Below are 19,920 nucleotides of genomic sequence, written 5' to 3'. Positions count from 1 at the left end.
CCCAGCCCTTCTCTCAGAGATCCTGCTGCAGCCAGAGGACATGACCTCAAGCTCCAGGTACTTCATCTCAACAACCTGTCCCTACTTGGACTCTGAGGCACCAAGGTCAAGGTGGCGGCTGCTGCTCTCCTGGGCTGACGGGGAGGTTACTGAGTGGAAGGAAAGCTGGCCCCAGGGGAGCAGGGAGGGCAGAGGAAGAAGGCGGCTTCCATGCCAACCTCTTCCCGGGTGGCTCAGTGTCTGGGCCCGTACTGACTTAGGGCCAAGGGCATTTAGCAAAAGCCATTTCTTGCCCATCTCATCTTTCTTCTCTTCCTCCAATCTCCCCCTATTCCTCTTTTTGATTCCTTTTTGTGTCCGCATTTCATTTTATTGAAGTCACTCATGGGGGTCAGGCACCCACAGGAGAGTTGTTACTACTGCTGACTCTCCTCCTGACAGTCCCCACCCTTCCTCATCAGATTAAAGCAGGGACCCAAGTGCAAATGCCTGCAGGGCTCGGCAGGTGACATTAACAAACTAAGCAGGTGACTGTGACAGCAGCAGGATTAAAGGGGAGGTCTGCTTCAATTCCGGCTGGCTGATGCCCTGTGGTGGATGGGCTCAGGGTTACCAGAACTCCTGAATTTTCAAGAGCAGCTGGACTGCTGGACCTTTGTGTGGGTAAAAGAATGCTGAAACGGATTATCCCGATGCCTGAGAATGGTGGTTGAGGACAAGGGAGTGTCCAATGAGATGCCACCTGCTGGGACCAGACCTCCACACCCTTCCCCCTGTCCAGGACTTACTAAATCACTTAAGAAGGGGACTGATGCCTGCCTCCCAGCTGCAGGGCTAAGCTGCAGGGCTTGGGGACCACCTGAGTGTTACCCGTCCAAGCACCCTTTATTCATTCTTTCAACAAAGATTGGAGCACTCTGTGCTAGGTTTTGGAGATACTGCACTGAACAGATGAAAAATGTAAGGAGGGTATTCTTGAGAGGGCTTGAAATGTATCTTCTGGAGCTCAGAAGAGTTTGTGAACATGAAGATGAGGTCTATTTCTGACCAGAGAATTCCTGAGGTGGGAAGGCCCCTGTGGGAACAGCCCATGCTGACTTGAAGGGATGGTGGTATTGGGGATTAGGGAGGAGGAGGGACAGTCCTACCTCCCCTCGCAGTGTCCTAAGGCCCTTGTAGATAGGTAGAGGACCCCAGTGTTCCTGGGGCTCCAAGCACTGATACAGTGAGGTGAGAGGAGGCTGAGCTGTGGGTGGCACAGGTGACTGCAGCCCAGCATACTACGTCAAAGAGATGGGCTGTGAGCCTCTTAGATAGGACAGAGGTCCCCACTCCTCTCTGAGGGTCCAGGACAAAGCACTCACCACCCGCCCCCCCCCCCCAATTATCCATATATTCTACCAAAAACCCCAGCATCAAACCAAACCAAACCAAACCCAAAACCCTAGTATGAATTAGAGTAAGAACACCTGTAGCTAGGCATAGTGGCTTGTGCCTGTAATCTCAGCTACTCCAGAGGCTGAGGCGGAAGGATCACATGAGGCCAGGAGTTCAAGACCAGCTTGGGCAACATAGCAAGACTCCATCTTGAGGATCACTTGAGGCCAGGAGTTTAAGGCTGCAGTGAGCTTTGACCATGCCACTGCACTCTAGCCTGGGCAACAGAGACTCTGTTACTTAAAAAAACAAAAAAACAAAAAAAAAAATCTCCTCTCACCAACATCATCATGGCCACTGAAGAAACTTTACTTTTCTCCCTTCCTCCCCCTCACCCACCACACTGGAGGAGCAAGAGACCTCAGAAGAAGCCAGAGACCACCTCTTGGAAGTTTGGGAGTTGGAAAGTTTAAGCTGGGCTGGACCGAGTTTAAAAACCAAAGTGCCCAGTTAGTTACTGGCTGGGCCCAAGATGTTGAGATAAGAAAGGAGTATTTGATAGAGGTCAGCTGGATAAAAAGAAAACACTTCATGTTTGTACACTGCAATGAACCAGTTACTTATTACACACATTAAGTCACCCAATTTTTAAACAATAGTGTTCTCTCTGTGCCAAGCCCTCATCTATGTCTTTACATGTACTGGATCACTTAAAACTCACAACAATCCTATAGAGGGGTCCTATCACTACCTCCATTTGACATATGAGGATGCTTTGGCATAGCCAGATTAAGTGACTTGCCAAAGGTCACACCACTGGTAAAGAACAGAGTCAAAACTCAAATTTAATAGCTGCCATCATGCATCTTTCAAATTTAATAAAATACAGCCAGTCAGAGCACATGTGTGGGCGAACCTGGGCTATCAGCTGTCACTTTGATGTCCGTGGTTTACCTGTAAATTGGGAAGCTCTGTGGGGAAGAGGAGGAGGGCAGGTTAGGGGAGCACTGAACTCAGTCCAGCCCATGGCCCACTTAGTCATGGACTCTCACAGGCAGGATCTTGGGGAGGTGGGTCCATCCTTATCTACATTTTACAGATGGTGAAAGCCACATTTGTCCAAGGCCACCATGGCCGAGGGCCCCTGGGCCATCCCTCTCTTCATAGGCTTCTCACTTGAATTTCTGTCCTGAGAACCAAGAAACCTAGATGATGGAACTGCTCCCACGCTTCCTTCTGAAGGAGGAGAGGGCAGGGCTCTGTATTGGGTGGCAAGAAACCTAGGTCCAGACTCCCTCCTCTCAGGATGCCTGCCTGTCCCCAGGAGTGGGCCATCCTGGGTGAGGAAGCAGCAGACACTGACCTGACCTAGCTCCAAACGCCTCCTCCAGCGCCTTTAGGGAGGCTGGCCGCTGACCAGGGTGCTGAACCTGTATGGCACCTTCCTCTTCTCAGCCTAGCTGCGGGAACTGGGACGGGGAAAGAAGGGGTCCCTCATATTTTTGTCACTCAGGGACCTCCATGACTGATTTGGGCGGTGCTCACTGGAAACGCCTTGGACTTGGAGCCACAATTTGTGGTCTGTGTGGCCTTGGGAAAGTCACTCAACAGCTGTGGACCTGCTTTTTCACCTGTCAATAGGGAAGAGTAGCTGCCGTCCTACTGAACTCAGAAGGCTGAGGTGAGCAGCACATGGGGCCAGGTGACAGAGCCCTGCGCAGTCTGAGCCCATTCCTGTGGCCCAGGGAAGCCTCTTAGGAGCTCCCCGTCACATATGGGCTTCTTGAGCCTGTTTCTTCCTCTGTGGAATGAAGGTTGTGCAGGTGGTTTCAGATGCTCCTCCTAACCACGTGCTCTGGGCACTGTGGCTGCAGGTGGAAGTACTCAGGAGCATAAGGCACGCTGTGCAAACAGGACTGACTGAGGAGCCTTAAGACCATCCTGGGGATTATGAAGAACACAAGTCCTGACGTGGTTTCCCAGCTTCTGGAATGGGTTTTGCCCAGGGACCCATGCACCACACCTAGAGAGGATGTGAGGTCTGGGTACAGCAGTTCTACTGAAAAGAGCACTGACATGGGTTCCAATCATGATTCTGCCACCCCAGGGGGTATGTGCAGCATCTCAACTAATGCCACTAGCTGTTGTTTACCTTGGGGTTGTCAGGGGTACTACATGCAATAAGGAGAAGCCTAGCACACCGTGTGCACCAGATAAATGCTTATTTCCTGCACCGGGGGATATTCCAAGGTTCCTCTCTTGTCCTTGAGTCCCACCCTTATCTACCCATATGACTTCAGTAACAATTGCAGCAAGCACCCACCGAGCCCCAACTCTCTGTTAATAAGACACATTATTTGGTTGGATCTTGCAAGAATCCTGCAGATAGGAGTGATGCTCACTTTGCAGATGAGGATGGCCACACACTGACAAAGGGAAGGCTGTGAGTAACCCATGCTTGACAGAGTCTGAGACTCCTGCTTGACCTTGAGCAAATTACTGGACCTTTCCAATCCTTTCTTTTCTGGTATAGGAAATGGGGATAACACCTCATTATGGTTATGATTTGAAGATATAATGTATGCTATAAAGGTGCTGAATTTTAAAAGATACATGAAACACATTTGAGTGACCCATGGGGGCAAAGGAATGGAGTGGATCCTGGGGGCAAAATCAATGAAAACTTCAAATCAGAGTTCTACTGTGCCATTAACCAAGAGGACTGACTGACTCAATTCTTTGTACTTGATATTCATGTAAAGGAAAAAGACAGTACATGTGAGCTTCTCACACTTTAAGTGTACACAAATCTCATGGAGAACTGTTTGCGTCAGCAGCATCCTCTCACTACCTTGTCCCTCTAAACCCATGGTGACTCTCACAACACTCACCTTAGGTGGCTCATCTGGAGCGCAGTTGTTCAAATGGCCATCCAGTGTCCTCTACTGCACTGCACTGTCAGCCTCATGCTCCTCTAAGCAGGGGCTGGGCCTTCCACTTTGTGCCTCCCACAGGCACTGCCACTTGTGCGGTGTTCAAATCTCCTGTCATTGTTGCTGGGTCTGTCCTCAGTCAGCTAGGCCTTGCCACCCCTCCCTGCCTACCATCCTACCTGCCACACTTGCCTTTTGACCCACCCTCCAGGACAGATTCAGGACCAAGCATGGCTGCAGTGACTTGGTGCATGTGTCCTGGGGTTAACGCAGTGACGCATTAGTCCTGGGGCTCAGCTGCAGTAAACAGAAATTTACCTTTTGTAACCAAAAAGGTTATGGTCCAGAGAGCAGCAGGATCACATCTTCATTGCTACAATCTGGGAATTAGGAACTCCAGAGCCACACAGCAGCTGCCTATATCTGTGCCTCATGGTATCCCAAGGGCATTAAAGGGCTGGGGACTTGGATGTCTGTCTTTGAGTATCTCCTTTGGTACAAAAAGTCAATAGTGGTTTATACACTTACAAGTTTTATGACAGAAACAGCTGGGGATACACATGTGGGGAATCTTCCCTTGCCCTGGTGGAGCCTTACTGGAAATGTACAGAAGTAGACAAATTTAGGTGACAAAGAATACAAACTGCTCCACAGATTCTAATTTTCTCCTGTGAAGAGAGCAATGGATCATTAACAGAATGTTATTAACGACAGTAGAAAGGGAGGCCATAGGAGAAACAAGGTTCCAAAGAGTGAGGCTGTGTGGAACTTGCTACCTATTTTCTAACTACATGTCAACAACTAATGACCATCCAGCACAGGCACACCACCTCCACTGTGAGCACAATACATTCTCGGAGCTTCGGTCTCGAGAGACGCATGACTTCACAATGAAGGCTGACAGGCGCTTATGACTTAGGAGACAAATGCAGTAAGAAACACAGCTAACTCTTAAGAATTGGGGAAGAGACAAGCCAAGGAAGAGAAGGTGAGATGTGGGGGATGCTGGTACATCATAGAAATGGTCCGAGATGGTCTATAGCACTTCACCACCAAAAGACAATTTAGTACTAGATCTTTATTCTACTTGTAATTCACTGGATAAACAAAGAAATTTCAAACCAAACCAAAGTGATGATGTGAATCTCATTAGACCTGAAAAGGTCATGAGAACTTTCTCTAGAGACAGAACCTGCCCTGTATCACATCCAGCCCAGAACCATCCCCAAAAGTCTAATCAACTCCTCTGCAGCTCACCAGCCATGTTCATCCCAAGGTGGTGATGATCAAAACCACAGACTGCTCCCCAAGGGGGACTGACTCTGGTCTCTGCCTTGCGTGGTGTAGGTCAAAATTCTTTTTTAAAAAATGGAAGAGAAGACCACAATAAGATGCCACTTCACACTAACTAGGATGGCCATAAGCATGAAAAATAACAAGTGTTGGTGAGGATGTGGAGAAACTGGAACCCTCATAAATTACCAGTGGAAATGTAAAATGGTACAGCTTCCGTGGAAAACTGTCTGGCAATTCCTCACAAAGTAGAATATAGAGCTACCATGTGAATCAGCAATTCCACTCCTTGGTATATACCCAAATGAACTGAAAACACCTGAAACTCAAACAACAGAAAACTCAAAAACTGGTACACAAATGTTCTTGGCTGCATTACTCATAATGGCCTTTTTGTAGAAACAACCCAACTGTCCATCAACTGATAAAAGCATAAGCAAAATGTGATATATACCATGGATACATGCTACAGCATGAATGAATCCTGAAAACATCACATGAAATGAAAGCAGCCTGACACAAAAGGCCATAATATTGAGTGATTCCATTTATGAGAACTGTCCAGAAAAAACAAAAAAAAAATCTTTAGAGATAGATGTTAGTGGTTGCCTGGGGCTGGGGGCAAGGTAATGGGGAGTCATGCCAATGGGTGTGTGGTTTCTTTCTGAGGTGGTGAAAATGTTCTGGAATTAGAAATGGTGGTGGATGTGCAACACTGTGAACACACTAAATCCACTGAATTGTATACTTTAAACAGGTATGTAAATTATGGGTATGTAAATTATATCTCAATAAAGCTGTTATTAAAAAAAGGAGGAACAGGTCACTTAGTGCTGATGTTTATTGTTAAGGCTCCAATCTTTTGGGTTCTACAAAATATACACCTGAAACGTTCCAACCTCCTGCTTGATGATTACTCATGACTGGAAGGAGGGAAGTGGCCCAGACCAAAATAAGCACCATCAGCTTGACCAGGAAGTTCCTAAAGGCTCTATTCACTTCCTCCGATAGAACACCAAAGAAAATGACTCTGTTTCTCAGTGTCCTTGATGCAAGGAAACTCACAGAAAATGGCTGATTCTGCAGATGAATCACAATTTTCTGTTTTCAGAAAACAGAATTTTGTATATGACTATCTTTTCGACCTTTGCTACTAGAAAATCTAAGTGGCAAATTTACTGTTTAAATTTTATCTTTTCCTCACATCAAGATCCTAAAAGTTATCTACCTTCCCTGCTTGTCTGATGGTCTTTATCATCCTTTAAATACTTCCTTTTATAATAAAGGATGTTTTTATGAGCAAACTGCTCTAAGTCCTTTTGGTTGCAAGTATGGTCCAATTCCAAAACAAAAACTAACATTCCTCCCATTTGCCAGCTCTCAAAGGTTATGAGTAATGATTGAATCTGCACCTCTGCCTGATCTCTGGGTCTTTCTTCAAAGCAGAGATGTTCTAAAGGTTTCAAGGTGGTTGGCTTCCCTGTCTCTGGGGTCTTTTACTAAATCACTGCTTGCCATGGGGACTGACAGAAGTACCCAGGTTGTTGCGCAGGACAGCCTCCCCACCCAGGCCCAGCTTCCATCTGAGACTGACCCTGGGCCTAGGCATCGATTTAGTTTTCATCTACCTGTTCTCAGGCTAAGAAGATAAGCAATCTGAGGCTACAGAAAACAGCCCAGCAGATACCTCAGAAGAGCTACAGTAGCTTGTTTACCTACAGGTAAATAATAGGTCCTAATTTAGGGGAAGGAATCCAAGGAGCTGAGAAATGAAAGGACCCACATATGGTTGAAATGCTAGCTGCAGAGCGGAAGTGACTACCGCCTTGATCTCGTGCCTCTTAGCCTGGTGCTCTATCGTGCTCTTTCCACTCCAGAACAGGGCTCATCACTGCCCGCGTCTGTCAGGCCTCGGGCTGAAAAGGATCCGGAGAACACCAAAGGTCAGGTGGGCCAGGACACAAGGCACAGGACTCCCTGCTCCTCCCAAAGTTCAACACCATACTCAGATGTAGTCCATGCTCCTGTGCTCGGTCTGGGCCCCATGGGGTCCAAAAACCACAGTTAGGCAAGAACCACACAAGGTTCAAGGGAAGTACGGCCTTGAACCATCATTCTTTTCCTCTGCCCCAGTTTACAGGGGTTACCAAACACAGAATGAGACATCAAAATGCTTTAGAGCAGGAAAGCCACCTCCAATTTCACAGGGTTGGCACAAGGCCCTAAGAGGAGAAGGGACTTGCTTAGGGTCAGTCACTAAGTTACTGGCAAAAATAAGATGAGCCTTCAGGTCTGCTCTGTTTTTTCCTTGGCTTTTTGACTACTGCTGCCCATGCATAGATGGACCTACAAAACTGGCCCAGACAGGAAGAGCTGGAGGATTTTGCCTCATCAGAATGATGTAGTCTTTCCACAATGTTCCTGCCCTTGTGAAAGTCATCCTTGTGGCCTATGGGATTCCAGTCACTCACTTCCATTCATGCAGCCAGATCGGGACCCATCTTAGTGATGTCAGGAGCAATGGCAATTAATGAACGGAAGGTGCCTGAGAAGCAAGAATGGGCCCTGGGCAGGAAAAAGAGTCATTCAGCCCTACAGAAACTCAAACTCTAAAGTCTCATAAATGGAAGGAGCTATGCATTAATGTAAAAAGAAAAGTGGGAAGCCGGCAACATGAATTCTGTATTGACATTTGGTTCTTAATAATAACATCCAAAATGCATTCTGTTCTTATAGCACTGCATCTGGTCGAGGATATATGTTGCTGAAGGTTGCCGGAGTCTCCCTTGGGAAGTGGGGAGGAGTTGGTGGTGAAAGGGGAGGAGCTGGTGGTGAAAGAGACACACTGATTTCTCTTTGGGAGCTATCCGCAGCTAGGTGGAGAGCTGCAGCAGGTGTCTTGGCTCTGATAAGGGGTGGGGAGGCTATCCCAGCCGGCCTGCAAACATATGAGCAGAATCCCTTGCCCCCAGCCCGCAAGAACATGGTTGCTGATGGGGACAGCAGTGGCAGCTCCAGGAGAGTGGAGGGAAGCCTGGGATGTTACATTCTTGAGGCCTTCACAGGTACATGTCATCGTAGCCCGGCGGGGGGAGATGGTCTGGGTTAGGTCTGGAATGGAAAGAGGGGCTGATGAGTTGGAGTGATGGAGAGACCAGGGGGACATGGGCAGACGTGACCCTGCACTGAGGGAACCTGCCCTTCAAAATGATGTGGTGGTGTGAGGAATTTAAAAACATGCACTCAAGAGCCAGACAGCCTGGGTTTGAATCCTGACTCCCCCACTTGGTAGGGTCTCACTTTCTGCATCTATAAAATGTAGACACCACTATCTACCCAAGACTGCTGAAGAAAGGATCCAATGAGTTTCTGACACATACTTAACTTTCAAGAACTGTTAGTTCCTCCTCCTACTTTGAGTCCTCCCCAGAGGGGAGCTGGGGAAAGAGAGGCACTGAGGGATAGGGAGCTCCTAGAAGGCTCCAGGGAGACATCAGGCAGGGCCCTGGAGGAGGCTCCACTCTCCTGGCAGCAACAGGTGAAGGCAGCGGCAACTGTGTGCCTGGGGCTAGAAACCTTCGTTGCTGCCACACTGAGCCAAGCTGCCATCAGGTCCTACTTCTCAGCATACCTGAGTGACTACCTACCCAGGTGGGCTGGTCCCAATGGGTCCGAAGGGGTCAAAGCGAGCTCCTGGGGGCACAGCGCCTGGAGGAAGCCGGTTCGGGAGGCCTGAGGAAGGGTCAATAAGTGCTCTTGGGAAGCCAGATCTCAGGGGATCCACAATCATGCCACCTCTCCGATGCCTAAGGCAAGAAGAAAAGTTGGGTAAGCAGGTGTGGCAAGGACTGCCCTTGGAGAACAGGTGAGGGAGGTGAGAATGGACCAAGAATGGCTGGGTTGTCTAATGTGGATGGCCCAAGCAGACATGTGGATGGCTGCCTGAGAGCCCAGCCCTTATGGGCAAGGGCAAGAACACAAAGCCTATACGAAGAGCATACTTCACAGCTGAGTACTTTTGGCTCTGCAGGGGTTGGTTCTTCTGCACAGTGCTTTTGGTTCTGTAGGGCTCCTCAAAATTGAGATCCCTGCCTTATCCTATACCCAAGAAGGCCAACTTGATCAAGACCAAGAGCCAGAACTTGCCAAGGTCAACTTCAATGCACTCACAAGGTTCTGCAGGGTGCTACTTTAGGTTTAAGGACTAATAATAGCATTGAAAAATTCGTGATGTTGGTTTTTTTTTGCTCTTTCCCTTAAGGGCCTCAGGGCAATTTCTGACTGCCTGTAGATTGCCTAAGTCTGGCTCCTGACAGCATCTGTCCCTCATGGAGTTCCATGGACCTGACCTCATGTGCTCAAACTAGGATGAATGAGCTGATGGTTCCCCAAATTTTGAGGTCACTGCTTAGTTATATCCCCACTGTCTAGGAATGAGATGCTGAAGTTGGGGTCACTTTGCAGCAGAGGTTAAAATCTAGTTGGAATCATTCAGGGAAGAGAGTGGAGAGCAGAGGCTATAGTAACTTTGTTGGATGCATGATAAGAACCGTCCAGAGTCTAATGGGGCTCAGAGGCTCCCTTTATCAAGTGGGGTAATCTCTGAATAGCCCTGAGCTGCCCTAAGGCCCACCATCTGCTCTTCACTATACAGTTGATAAACTAGGGTGGGCAGGGGGACCGGGAAATGGCAGAAGAGCTGCCTGCTGGGCTTGCTCACCTCCCTGCCAACACTCAGCGCTCTCCTGCACTGCTCTAGCTGAGGAGGGGCAGCGCATGTGGCAGTGCTTTCTCAGCCGCTCAGCAACAACTCCCTCCTCCACCCCAAAGGAAGAGACTGACTGAAAACTCTAAAATTAGAAGATGAACTGGGGCTGAAAAGCCACAAAAGCAAGTTGTGTTGCTGCCACCTCCCCAGCAGTACTCACCCAAAAGGGTCTAAGTCTTCTCCCCCGACAGCAAATGGGCCCAGGGGATCACACCTGAAACAAACAAGAGACAATTACTGCAAGTCCCAGAGCAGCCAGGCACCTGATACATGTGGGATCACAAACACACTTGCAGGTATGGCAAACCCCTGCATGAGACCATAACACAAGGGATATTTCAGGGTGGTCCTTGGCTCAGATGAACAATAATCCTACAATGACAATTATGTAAGAAGGGCGGAACACAAACCTAAAAACATAGATTAAAATATTAAATATTAATATTTTAAAATAGTAATATTGGTAACCTCCAGATAAATTTTATTCACATCTTTCTCAGTTTCTTCAACTTTGTATAATGAACCAAGAAGTTTTACATCAGAAAAATATTATTCTTAAACCCAAAACCAAAATCCCAAAGCTAAGATTCAGACAGAAGCTTCCAAAGTAGAGACAGATGTATGGAGTCACATACAGCTAGAACAGTGCTTCTCAACTTTTTTGTCAATATAGCCCCTGTATAAAATTTTAGTACTATAGATATACTGTGTATCTGTTTATGCATTGTACCTGAAGGAGGGCCACAAACCACTGGAATCTCTAGGACTGCCCCTGACGCCAACAGCCGATTTCTGCCTTCATGGAGAATGCATGAGCTAGAAAGCACATAAATGACTGCATGCTTTCTGGAGAGTAATTCCATATTATCTCTGTCATATATATAGATATAGATAGACATAAAAATACATAGTCCTTCAGAAGTTTTATATGTCTTTTTTTTTTTTTTTTAAATGGCAGCACTTTTATTTTTTCTTACACAATGATGTGCTGCTAGGCCTAACGTTCTCACATAACAGTAAAAAAACCAAAATTTGTTGTCATCTCTTAAAGACTCAAGAATTGCATACAAAAAAAAACCTTACATAAATGAAAAGGATGAATAAATTTACAGGTGTAAATGCAAACCGCTTCCAACTCAAGGCAAGTAACAGCCCATGGTGTTCTGGCAGGAAAACATCAGCTAAGAAAGGAAACTGGGTCCTACAGGCAAGACAGAAATGACAACTGGTTCAGGAGCCCTTGCCAGCCTCTAGAGAAATCCCAGAATACTCAGCCCTGATACATTAATACCCTGCACCAGTGGGAGACTGCCAGCCACACAGACCCACCAAGCCATGGACTTGTCTTCCACAGGCATGTTCTTCATCTCAGTCATGAAGTGCCCAAACCACATGTGCTAAGGGTTGAAATCAGAGACATGAACAGAGTATTAAACAAATACCAAGAGAACAGTTAACTTGAATACAAGGTCAAAATTAGCAACAAGTTCTACAATCCACTGCTGATCAAGCTTCAAGCACAAATTTCTTTCCAAAAGCTTATTCCAGTTTTGTGAGACTGGCATGAGGTGTATATATTTGTCGGGGCAAATTTATACATCTGAATTACCCTATGCAGCAAATGCTACACATCTGCTTGTAGTCCATTTAGAAGCATTTGCGGTGGACATGGAGGGGCCCAACTCGTCATACTCCTGTTTGCTAATCCACATCTGCTGGAAGGTGGACAATGAGGCCAGGATGGAGCTGCTGATCCACACGGAGTACCTGCGCTCTAGGAGCGCAATGATCTTGATCTTCCTTGTGCTGGGCACCAGGGCAGTGATCTCTTTCTGCATCCTGCTGGAGATGCCTGGGTACATGGTGGTGCCACCGGCCAGCACTGTGTTGGCGTACAGGTCCTTGTGGATGTCCACATCACACCTTATGATGGAGCTGAAGGTGATCTCATGGATGCTGCAAAATTCCACGCCAGAAAGAAGGGCTGGAACAACGCCTCCAAATACTGGAACTGCATGTTGCCAATGGTGATCACCTGGCTGTTAGGTAGTTTGTAGCTTTTCTCCAGGGAGGAGGATGACGTGGCAGTGGGCATCTCCTGCTCAAAGTCCAGGGCGACGTAGCACTGCTTCTCCTTGATGTCATGCACGATCTCCCGCTTGGCCGTGCTAGTGAAGCTGTAGTCACACTCTGTGAGAATCTTCATGAGGTGGTCAGGTTCTGGCCAGCCAGGTCCAGACACAGGATGGCGTGGGGAGGGCACAGCCCTCGTAGACAGGCACTGTGTGTGACTCCATCTCCAGAATCCATGATAATGCCAGTAGTGCGCCCAGAGGCATAGAAGTATGGCCTGGACTGCCACGTACATGTCCAGGGTATTGAAGGTCTCAAACATGATCTGAGCCATCTTCTCTCTGTTGGCCTTGGGGTTTAGGGGGCCCTCGGTCAGCAGCACCGGGTGCTCCTCCAGGAACACACGCAGCTTGCTGTAGCCAGTGTGATGCCAGATCTTTTCCATGTCTTCCTGGTTGGTGACGATCCTGTGCTCGATGGGGTACTTCAGCGTCAGGATGCTGTGCTTGCTCTGGGCCTTGTCGCCCAGGTAGAAGTCCTTCTGGCCCATCCCCACCATCATGCCCTGGTGTTGGGGGCACCTGACGGTGGAGGAAAACACGGTTCGAGGGGCGTCATCCCCAGCAAAACCAGCTTTGCACATGCTGGAGCCATTGTCAATGACAAGTATGGCAATCTCTTTTTCCACTGTGATTGGTGGAGGAGCGGGAAGAGCTCCTCCTTCTAGGCAGCAGAGCAGCGGGAAGATGTGGAGCACAGGCTGGCAGTAGTGAGTGAGACCCTCTTATATATCTCTATATTCTTTGATCTGATAATTTTTTGTCGAGGTGTTCATTTTAAATAAAGAATAAAGAATTTAAATTAAAATATATTCACAAAGACATTAATCAAGGAAACTGCAGTCAGCTTAAATGGAGGCCAGTTAGGAACATCATGGCAGGTTCCTAAATGTAGCCATAGAAACAATAAAAACCATGTTCTGAGAATGTTTTAAAAACGATGTGGAAAAACGCTCATGCTGTAGTGTTAAGTATCGAGGGGAAATGGGGTTTATCAATAGCCTAGGGAAATTAACTGTGAAAAATGTGTGTATGCAGGATAGTGGTGGTGGTATGTATAATTACAACTAGAAAGAAGCGTACTGAGAGTGCAAACAGTGACAGTTACTCCTGGGTGGTGAGGTATTTCTTTATACTTTCCTGTTTTTTCTGTAATGGATATGGATATAATACAACAAAAATATTTAGTATTTTGAAAGATGTGCTTTGGAATCTTTGCAGAGCCCTGGCAAGCAATACAAACCTGACAGTTCCGGGGCAGTGGCAGGTTCCTGCCAGACCTTGGGAAAGCCTTATATACAGCAGCTAATCTAAGCTTACAGGTAAGAAGTCATTAATTAGAGAACTGGGAAAAAATCCAAAAGTAGATGCTCCTCCAGTCAGTTCCACCTGATGGGTTGGAATCGCAGAATACTGTGATTTAAATGGACAAGGCCAGGTTTCCTAGGGAAGGAATATTTCCTGACCTAGGTTACTGCTCCCAAGCCACAGTTCATGGAGCTAGCAGTCAAAGTTTCTAGCAGCCTCCAATATCCTGCCCAACTGGAGGCAGACCAGGTGGTGCCAGAGGGCAATGAGCATCTTACCTGACTCCATGAAGTGCCCCCCGACAGAGTGGCAAACATAGGGGCTTCTAGTGGCTGTTAAAATGCTAGAGAATAGAGTCTTGATTGCTCTGAAATATGCAACCATCTCTATTTTTCTCTCTGGACCACGAAATATGGGGAGGAGAGAAGAAACAGAGAACAAGAAAGGTCAGACAGGCAGTTGTAGGTTGGGCACAGTGGCTCATGCCTGTAATCCCAGCACTTTGGGAGGCTGAGGTGGGCAAATCACTTGAGGCCAGGAGTTTGAGACCAGCCTGGCCAGCATGGCAAAACCATGTCTGTAAAGGCCGAGTGCAGTGGTTGACGCCTGTAATCCAAGCATTTTGGGAGGTCGAGGTGGGAGGATTGCGAGTCCAGGAGTTTGAGACTAGCCTGGGCAACACAGTGAGACCCCCATCTCTATTATTAAGGAAAAATAGGTGCTGTATTTCCTAAGTTGTTTTTGCTATTAACATTTTTAATGGCCAATACATACTCAAGAGAAGCAAATTTAAAAAATTTACTTAATTTTCTATTGCAAGCATTGATGATGTTTCTGGGGTATCCATGTGTAACTACAAATAATACTGTACTTAATATCTTTCATGTACATTTTTTTTTCTCTATGTTAGAAAACACAGATATCTTACCTTCTGTCACTCCACTACTATATGATGGGAACAAAGAACTTGTTTCTTTGGTCAACTAATTGAAAGGAGTTGTGCTCAGGAGCCTCAACTGCACCTGACTGAGATGATTAGGTCTTGGTCCTTCAAGTTAATGAGATTTAGATAAGATTTTAGACTGAGTTGATGCAATAATGGGTTAAGACTCTTGGAAACCTCAGGGGAACAAAGATATATTTCACATTTGAGTGGCCAGAGAACAGACTGTGGTAGATGGAATTCAATCCCCTCTCAAGACTCCACAACTCCTAATCCCCAGGACCTATGAATGTGATGAGAAAGCAATCCTGTGATTGTTTTGTTATATGGCACAGTTGACCTCAAAAGGGCACATCATCTCAGTGGGCTAATCTAATAAACAGGAACCCTTAAAAGCACAGAACATGGAATGTGGCAGAAGAAGAATGCCCAAGAAGAGACTCAGCACAGCACTGCTGGCTTTGAAGAGGAGGCAGCCACATGAGAAGAAATGCAGAAGGTCTTATGGAACTGAGGGAGAGGGATAGGAACCTTAGTCTTATAACCACAAGGAACTGAATTCTGCCAGTGACCTGAATGAGCCAAGCAAATCCATATTCTTGACCTAGAGAATTATGACATAATAAGTGGGTGCAGTTTAAAGCCACTAAGTTTGTGGCAATTTATGATGCACATATATGCTGCAAACACTTTCCTCACTTTACTGGCCTTACACTTTGAGTTCAGTCAGCTAACAGATGTTACGAAGATACTGTTTTTCTAAGTAATTTAAAAGAATAATGAGACTGACTCCAGCATTGGTAAGGATAGGAAAATGACACTGAAACAGTGAGAATGTCAATTAACACAACTGTTTAGAAGGGCAACTAAGCAATAAGTATGAAAATCTCTATAAACAGACTTGGTCCTTAATGTAGTAATTCTATAGGAATCTATTCTAAGGAAACCAGAGACGTGCTCCAAATGGCATAAAAGTATGTCCATAAAAGTAATGAATCATTAGTTATGGTAGCCCCAAACCAGAAATGACAGGCTAAAAAAAGAACTTGCATCGTCCTTGAGTTTTCTTCCCTTCATTAAGCCAACCCATTGGCAAGTCCTGCCAGGTGTACTTCCAAACAGACCCTAGAGCCACCTGCCTTATATACCACCATCTACCACCGACCACCATTATTTCTTGCCTGGCTGCCTGTGTCAGCTTCTTCTCTGGGTCTGTTTTTACTCTTGTCCCTCTATAATCCATCTCTACAAAGGAGCCAGAGGGTTATTTTGTTTTTTAATGTAAACAATATGAAGTCCCTCCCTTGTAAAACCTGCCCAGTGGCTTCCCATCCTCCTCATCTTGGCCCCATGGGCTACATGCACAGGCCTGTGCTTACCCCACGGTGTCATCTCCTATGTCTCTGCTCCACTGCTGTACTGTGTTGCAACCAGTACTTGGAGCAATCCAAGCCAAGCTCATTTCTTCTGAAACAACTGCCAATATATGTATCAAAAGTGGGAAATACTAAGGGCTGAATCCTGCTCCAATGCTCATGAGATATGTTGCTTTGGGCAAGTCAAGCTCTTGGTGCCTCAGTTTTCTTTTGCACAAAACAGAGATACCAAGAGCATCTACCTCATTCTCTTATGAGGCTTAAAAGAGATTGTTTTACATATACTTTACACTTACTGTAACTGCTCAGCCCACAGTAAAAGCTCAATAAATATTAATCATGTTAACAGGTCCACTGTCAGAATATGACTGGGATTCTTCAAGAGAAAAAAAAAATCTGTGGTTAACCGAGTCCCAACCACGTAACTTTTCAAAACATTGATGGCTCCCATCACCCCATGGATCAAATCCAGCTTCTTAGCACATACTGGCCTTGTGATTTAGTCCTCACATTCATCTTTTCTCCCTTCACATGCTGACATGAGTGAAACAAAAACTCCCCCACTTGTACAAGATGATTTCATAGCCCCATTGGTACCCATCGTTCCCTCTGCATAAAAGTCAATTACCATCAATACCAAAGAACTTTTATTGGTCCTTTAAAACTTAGCTCATCAGGCATCTTCTCTATGAAACCTTTCCTTCTACCCTTCAGATTAATCACTCTTCAATGAGGTTCAGCAGATCTCAGACATACTTCTAAAATTGTTTTAAAAAGATTTATGATCTGGAATGAAAAGGACAATTAGCCCCAATCAACTGTGAGCTCCTTGAAGGCTAGGTCCACACCTCATGACATATTCCCAGTAAGTGGCACATGATGGACTCAAGTTCAAATTCTGGCCTCACCATTTCACAGCTGTGTGACCCAGGGCAAGTTATAAAATCTCTAAGCCCTAGCTTTCTCTTGTGTAAAATACAGACAATAGTATCTACTTCACAGGGTTGTTACATATATATTAAATGAGAATGCTTACAAAAGTGTAGTGCCTGTACATTTAGAGTCCAATAAGTAGAATTCAATAATTTACTATTATAACACAACTCTTCCTTCTTACTGTTGTGAGGAAGTTACTCACTATACATGAACTTCAGCTTCCTTACCTGCAAAATGGGGAGAGCCCTTACCAATCTCATGGAATTGTTGAGGGGATTAAGTAAGAGCACAGGGATTAAATGCCCAGAATTTGTCTGGAATCATTGGTACTTAATAAATAAATAGTGGCTATATAAATGTTATTGAACTTTGCTATCCACAGGAAAAAACCAAAGGGATATTATGTGACTCCAAGGGGAAAAGAATGAAAACAAATTTTAAGAATAGAGAATAGTTTCACAAGTAATGAAAAATGAAAATTAAATTATTAAAGTAACATATGTAGAGAACAATCTTTTCAAAATATGGTGCTGGACCAACTGGATAGCAATGTGGAAAAATATAAATCTCACACCACACATAAAAAATATTTTAAATGGATTATAGATCAAATATAAAAGGTAAACCATTAAAGCTTCTAGGAGAAAATATACAAGGATTTCTCCATGACCTTGGCATAGGGCAAAGACTTCTTAAACAAAAATCAAAAGAGTATGAAACAAAGGGAAAGAACTGATAAGCTAGATTACATAAAAATTAAGAATGTTTTAACAATAAAAAAAAAAAACCCATTAACAGGGTAAAAAGGCAAGCTACAGAGGGGAGGAAGACATTTGTAATGCATTTATTTAATGAAGGACTTAACTTCAGAATATATAAACAATGCCAACAAGTCTTAAAAAGACAAGCCAATAGAAAAATGAACAAGAGGTTTGATTACCTCTTCACAAAAGATGAAATCCAAATGGCTAGTAAACCTCAAGAAAAAAAAAAAATTTTAAATGTGGCTCATGAACATGAGCCACATTTTACCATGAGGTCAAAGCTATTTTATCTCAGAAACTATTTGCTTTTTTTGCTGTGTTGACATTTGCACTGATGGTGCAAAAGCAATAGTGGGTGGAACTGCTGATGCCATAGTATGACTCAAAGCAGTAGCACTAACCTGGCAGTCGCTGCATCCTCCCTTACCACTCACTCACCCACATCCAGCTTCACTTTAGAATGTACTTGATGAAGAGGTATAGACTGTCAGGTTTTGTAAAATTTCAATATTTGAATATGTCTTTTTAATATTCTGTGTGAAGTGGGAAATGCGCATAAAGCACTTCTTTTTTTTGTTTTTTTTTTGAGACAGGGTTTTGCTCTGTCACCCAGGCTGGAGTGCAGTGGTATGATCATGGCTCACCACAGCCTCCACCTCCTGGGCTCAAGCAGTCCTCCCATCTCGGCCTCTCAAGTAGTTGGGACTCCAGGGCCACGCCACCACACCCAGCTAATTTTCAGAGACAGAGTTCACCATGTTGCCCAGGCTGGTCTCAAACTTCTAGGCTCAAGCAATTCACTCGCCTCAGCCTCCTGAAGTGCTGGGATTACAGGTGTGGCCATCACACTTGGCCTTGCATAAAGCACTTCTGCTGCACACAGAGGCACAATGGTTGTCTTGATGAAAAGTACTTGTGCAGTTGTTCAAGTCGCTGGCTGAAGCAGTCATTTTTTCACAGAAAACTTTTTTTTTTTTACTTGAAAGAATGACAAACCATGTTTATTCAGACTTGGCTACATAGCAGACATCGTCTCCAAAAGGATGTGAGCCCATTACTTCAAGGAAAATAATGAATGGTACTTACTGCCAATGAGAAAATTCAAGTTTTCAAGCAAAAATCAGCAATGATATTATATAATAAAATGTGTCAACTTTGAGAGCAGATCTGCATATCTCAGTGAATCAATATTTTCCAAATGACCAAAATACACGATCTTCCATGACAGTATTATACACAGGTAAAAGGTCCATTCAAAGGGCATAATAGACCAGTGGATTTTAATGTAACAGATATATAAAAAAGTTCACTGATATGGATTCAGATTCCACATTACAACGAACCCTTACAAAAACTACTACTTGTCAAGTTGGTTCAACAGTAAAGAAGAGGCTGGGCGCAGTGGCTCACACCTGTAATCCCAGCACTTTGGGAGGCCGAGGTGGGCAGATCGTGAGGTCAGGAGATCGAGACCATCCTGGCTAACACAGTGAAACCCCGTCTCTACTAAAAATACAAAAAAAAAAAAAAAAAAAAAATCAGCTGGGCATGGTGGCAGGCACCTGTAGTCCCAGCTACTCGGGAAGCTGAGGCAGGAGAATGGTGTGAACTTGGGAGGTGGAGCTTGCAGTGAGCCAAGACTGCGCCACTGCACTCCAGCCTGGGCGACAGAGCGAGACTCCGCCTCAAAACAAACAAACAAAACAGTAAAGAAGAATATCTATAATTATTTGAAAAGGTTATTAAACTAGTCCTTTTTTCCAACAACTGATATGTGAAAGCCTTCAATGAAAACAACATATCCCCTACAGACTGAATGCAGAAGCAGAAATGAGAATCTAGTTGTCTTTCATTAAGCCAGACATTAAAGAGATTTGCAAAAATGTAAAAGAACGTTACTCTTCTAAATTTTGTTTTGAAAAGAGATTTTCAGAGAAATTTGTTATTTATATTAACACTTATGGGCTTATTTTTAAATGAATGAATAAATGTGCATTTTGAAAATATCATTTGTAACTTCTAATGCAGTAGATATTGATACATATAACCCATATAAGAGCTCTCTGGGGTCCTCAATAATTTTTAGAGTG

General features: G+C 45.1%; 1 protein-coding gene and 1 pseudogene across 2 annotated transcripts in view; both read right to left on the bottom strand.

The window, feature by feature from the left end:
- Nucleotides 1–6,426: 6,426 nt before the first annotated feature.
- The window catches only part of PSMF1 (proteasome inhibitor subunit 1), a 41,986-nt gene continuing 28,492 nt past the window's right edge, over nt 6,427–19,920 (bottom strand). The window contains exons 5-7 of one of the 2 annotated variants that reach the window (XM_050807282.1): nt 10,532–10,585; nt 9,251–9,409; nt 6,427–8,714 (exon numbers count right to left, since the gene is read on the bottom strand). In XM_050807282.1, coding sequence (XP_050663239.1) covers nt 8,663–8,714; nt 9,251–9,409; nt 10,532–10,585 — 265 coding nt within the window. In that variant the 3' untranslated portion in view covers nt 6,427–8,662. The remainder of the gene's footprint in view (nt 8,715–9,250; nt 9,410–10,531; nt 10,586–19,920) is intronic. The other variant, XM_050807284.1, reaches the window with a different exon arrangement.
- Nucleotides 11,928–18,078, bottom strand: LOC126964250 (actin, cytoplasmic type 8-like; annotated as a pseudogene).

This window comes from Macaca thibetana, chromosome 10, assembly GCF_024542745.1.
Source record: "Macaca thibetana thibetana isolate TM-01 chromosome 10, ASM2454274v1, whole genome shotgun sequence".
Classification (NCBI taxonomy): domain Eukaryota; kingdom Metazoa; phylum Chordata; class Mammalia; order Primates; family Cercopithecidae; genus Macaca; species Macaca thibetana.
The sequence above is the reverse complement of the archived record's forward strand: the minus strand, read 5'-3'. Positions and strand labels throughout refer to the sequence as shown.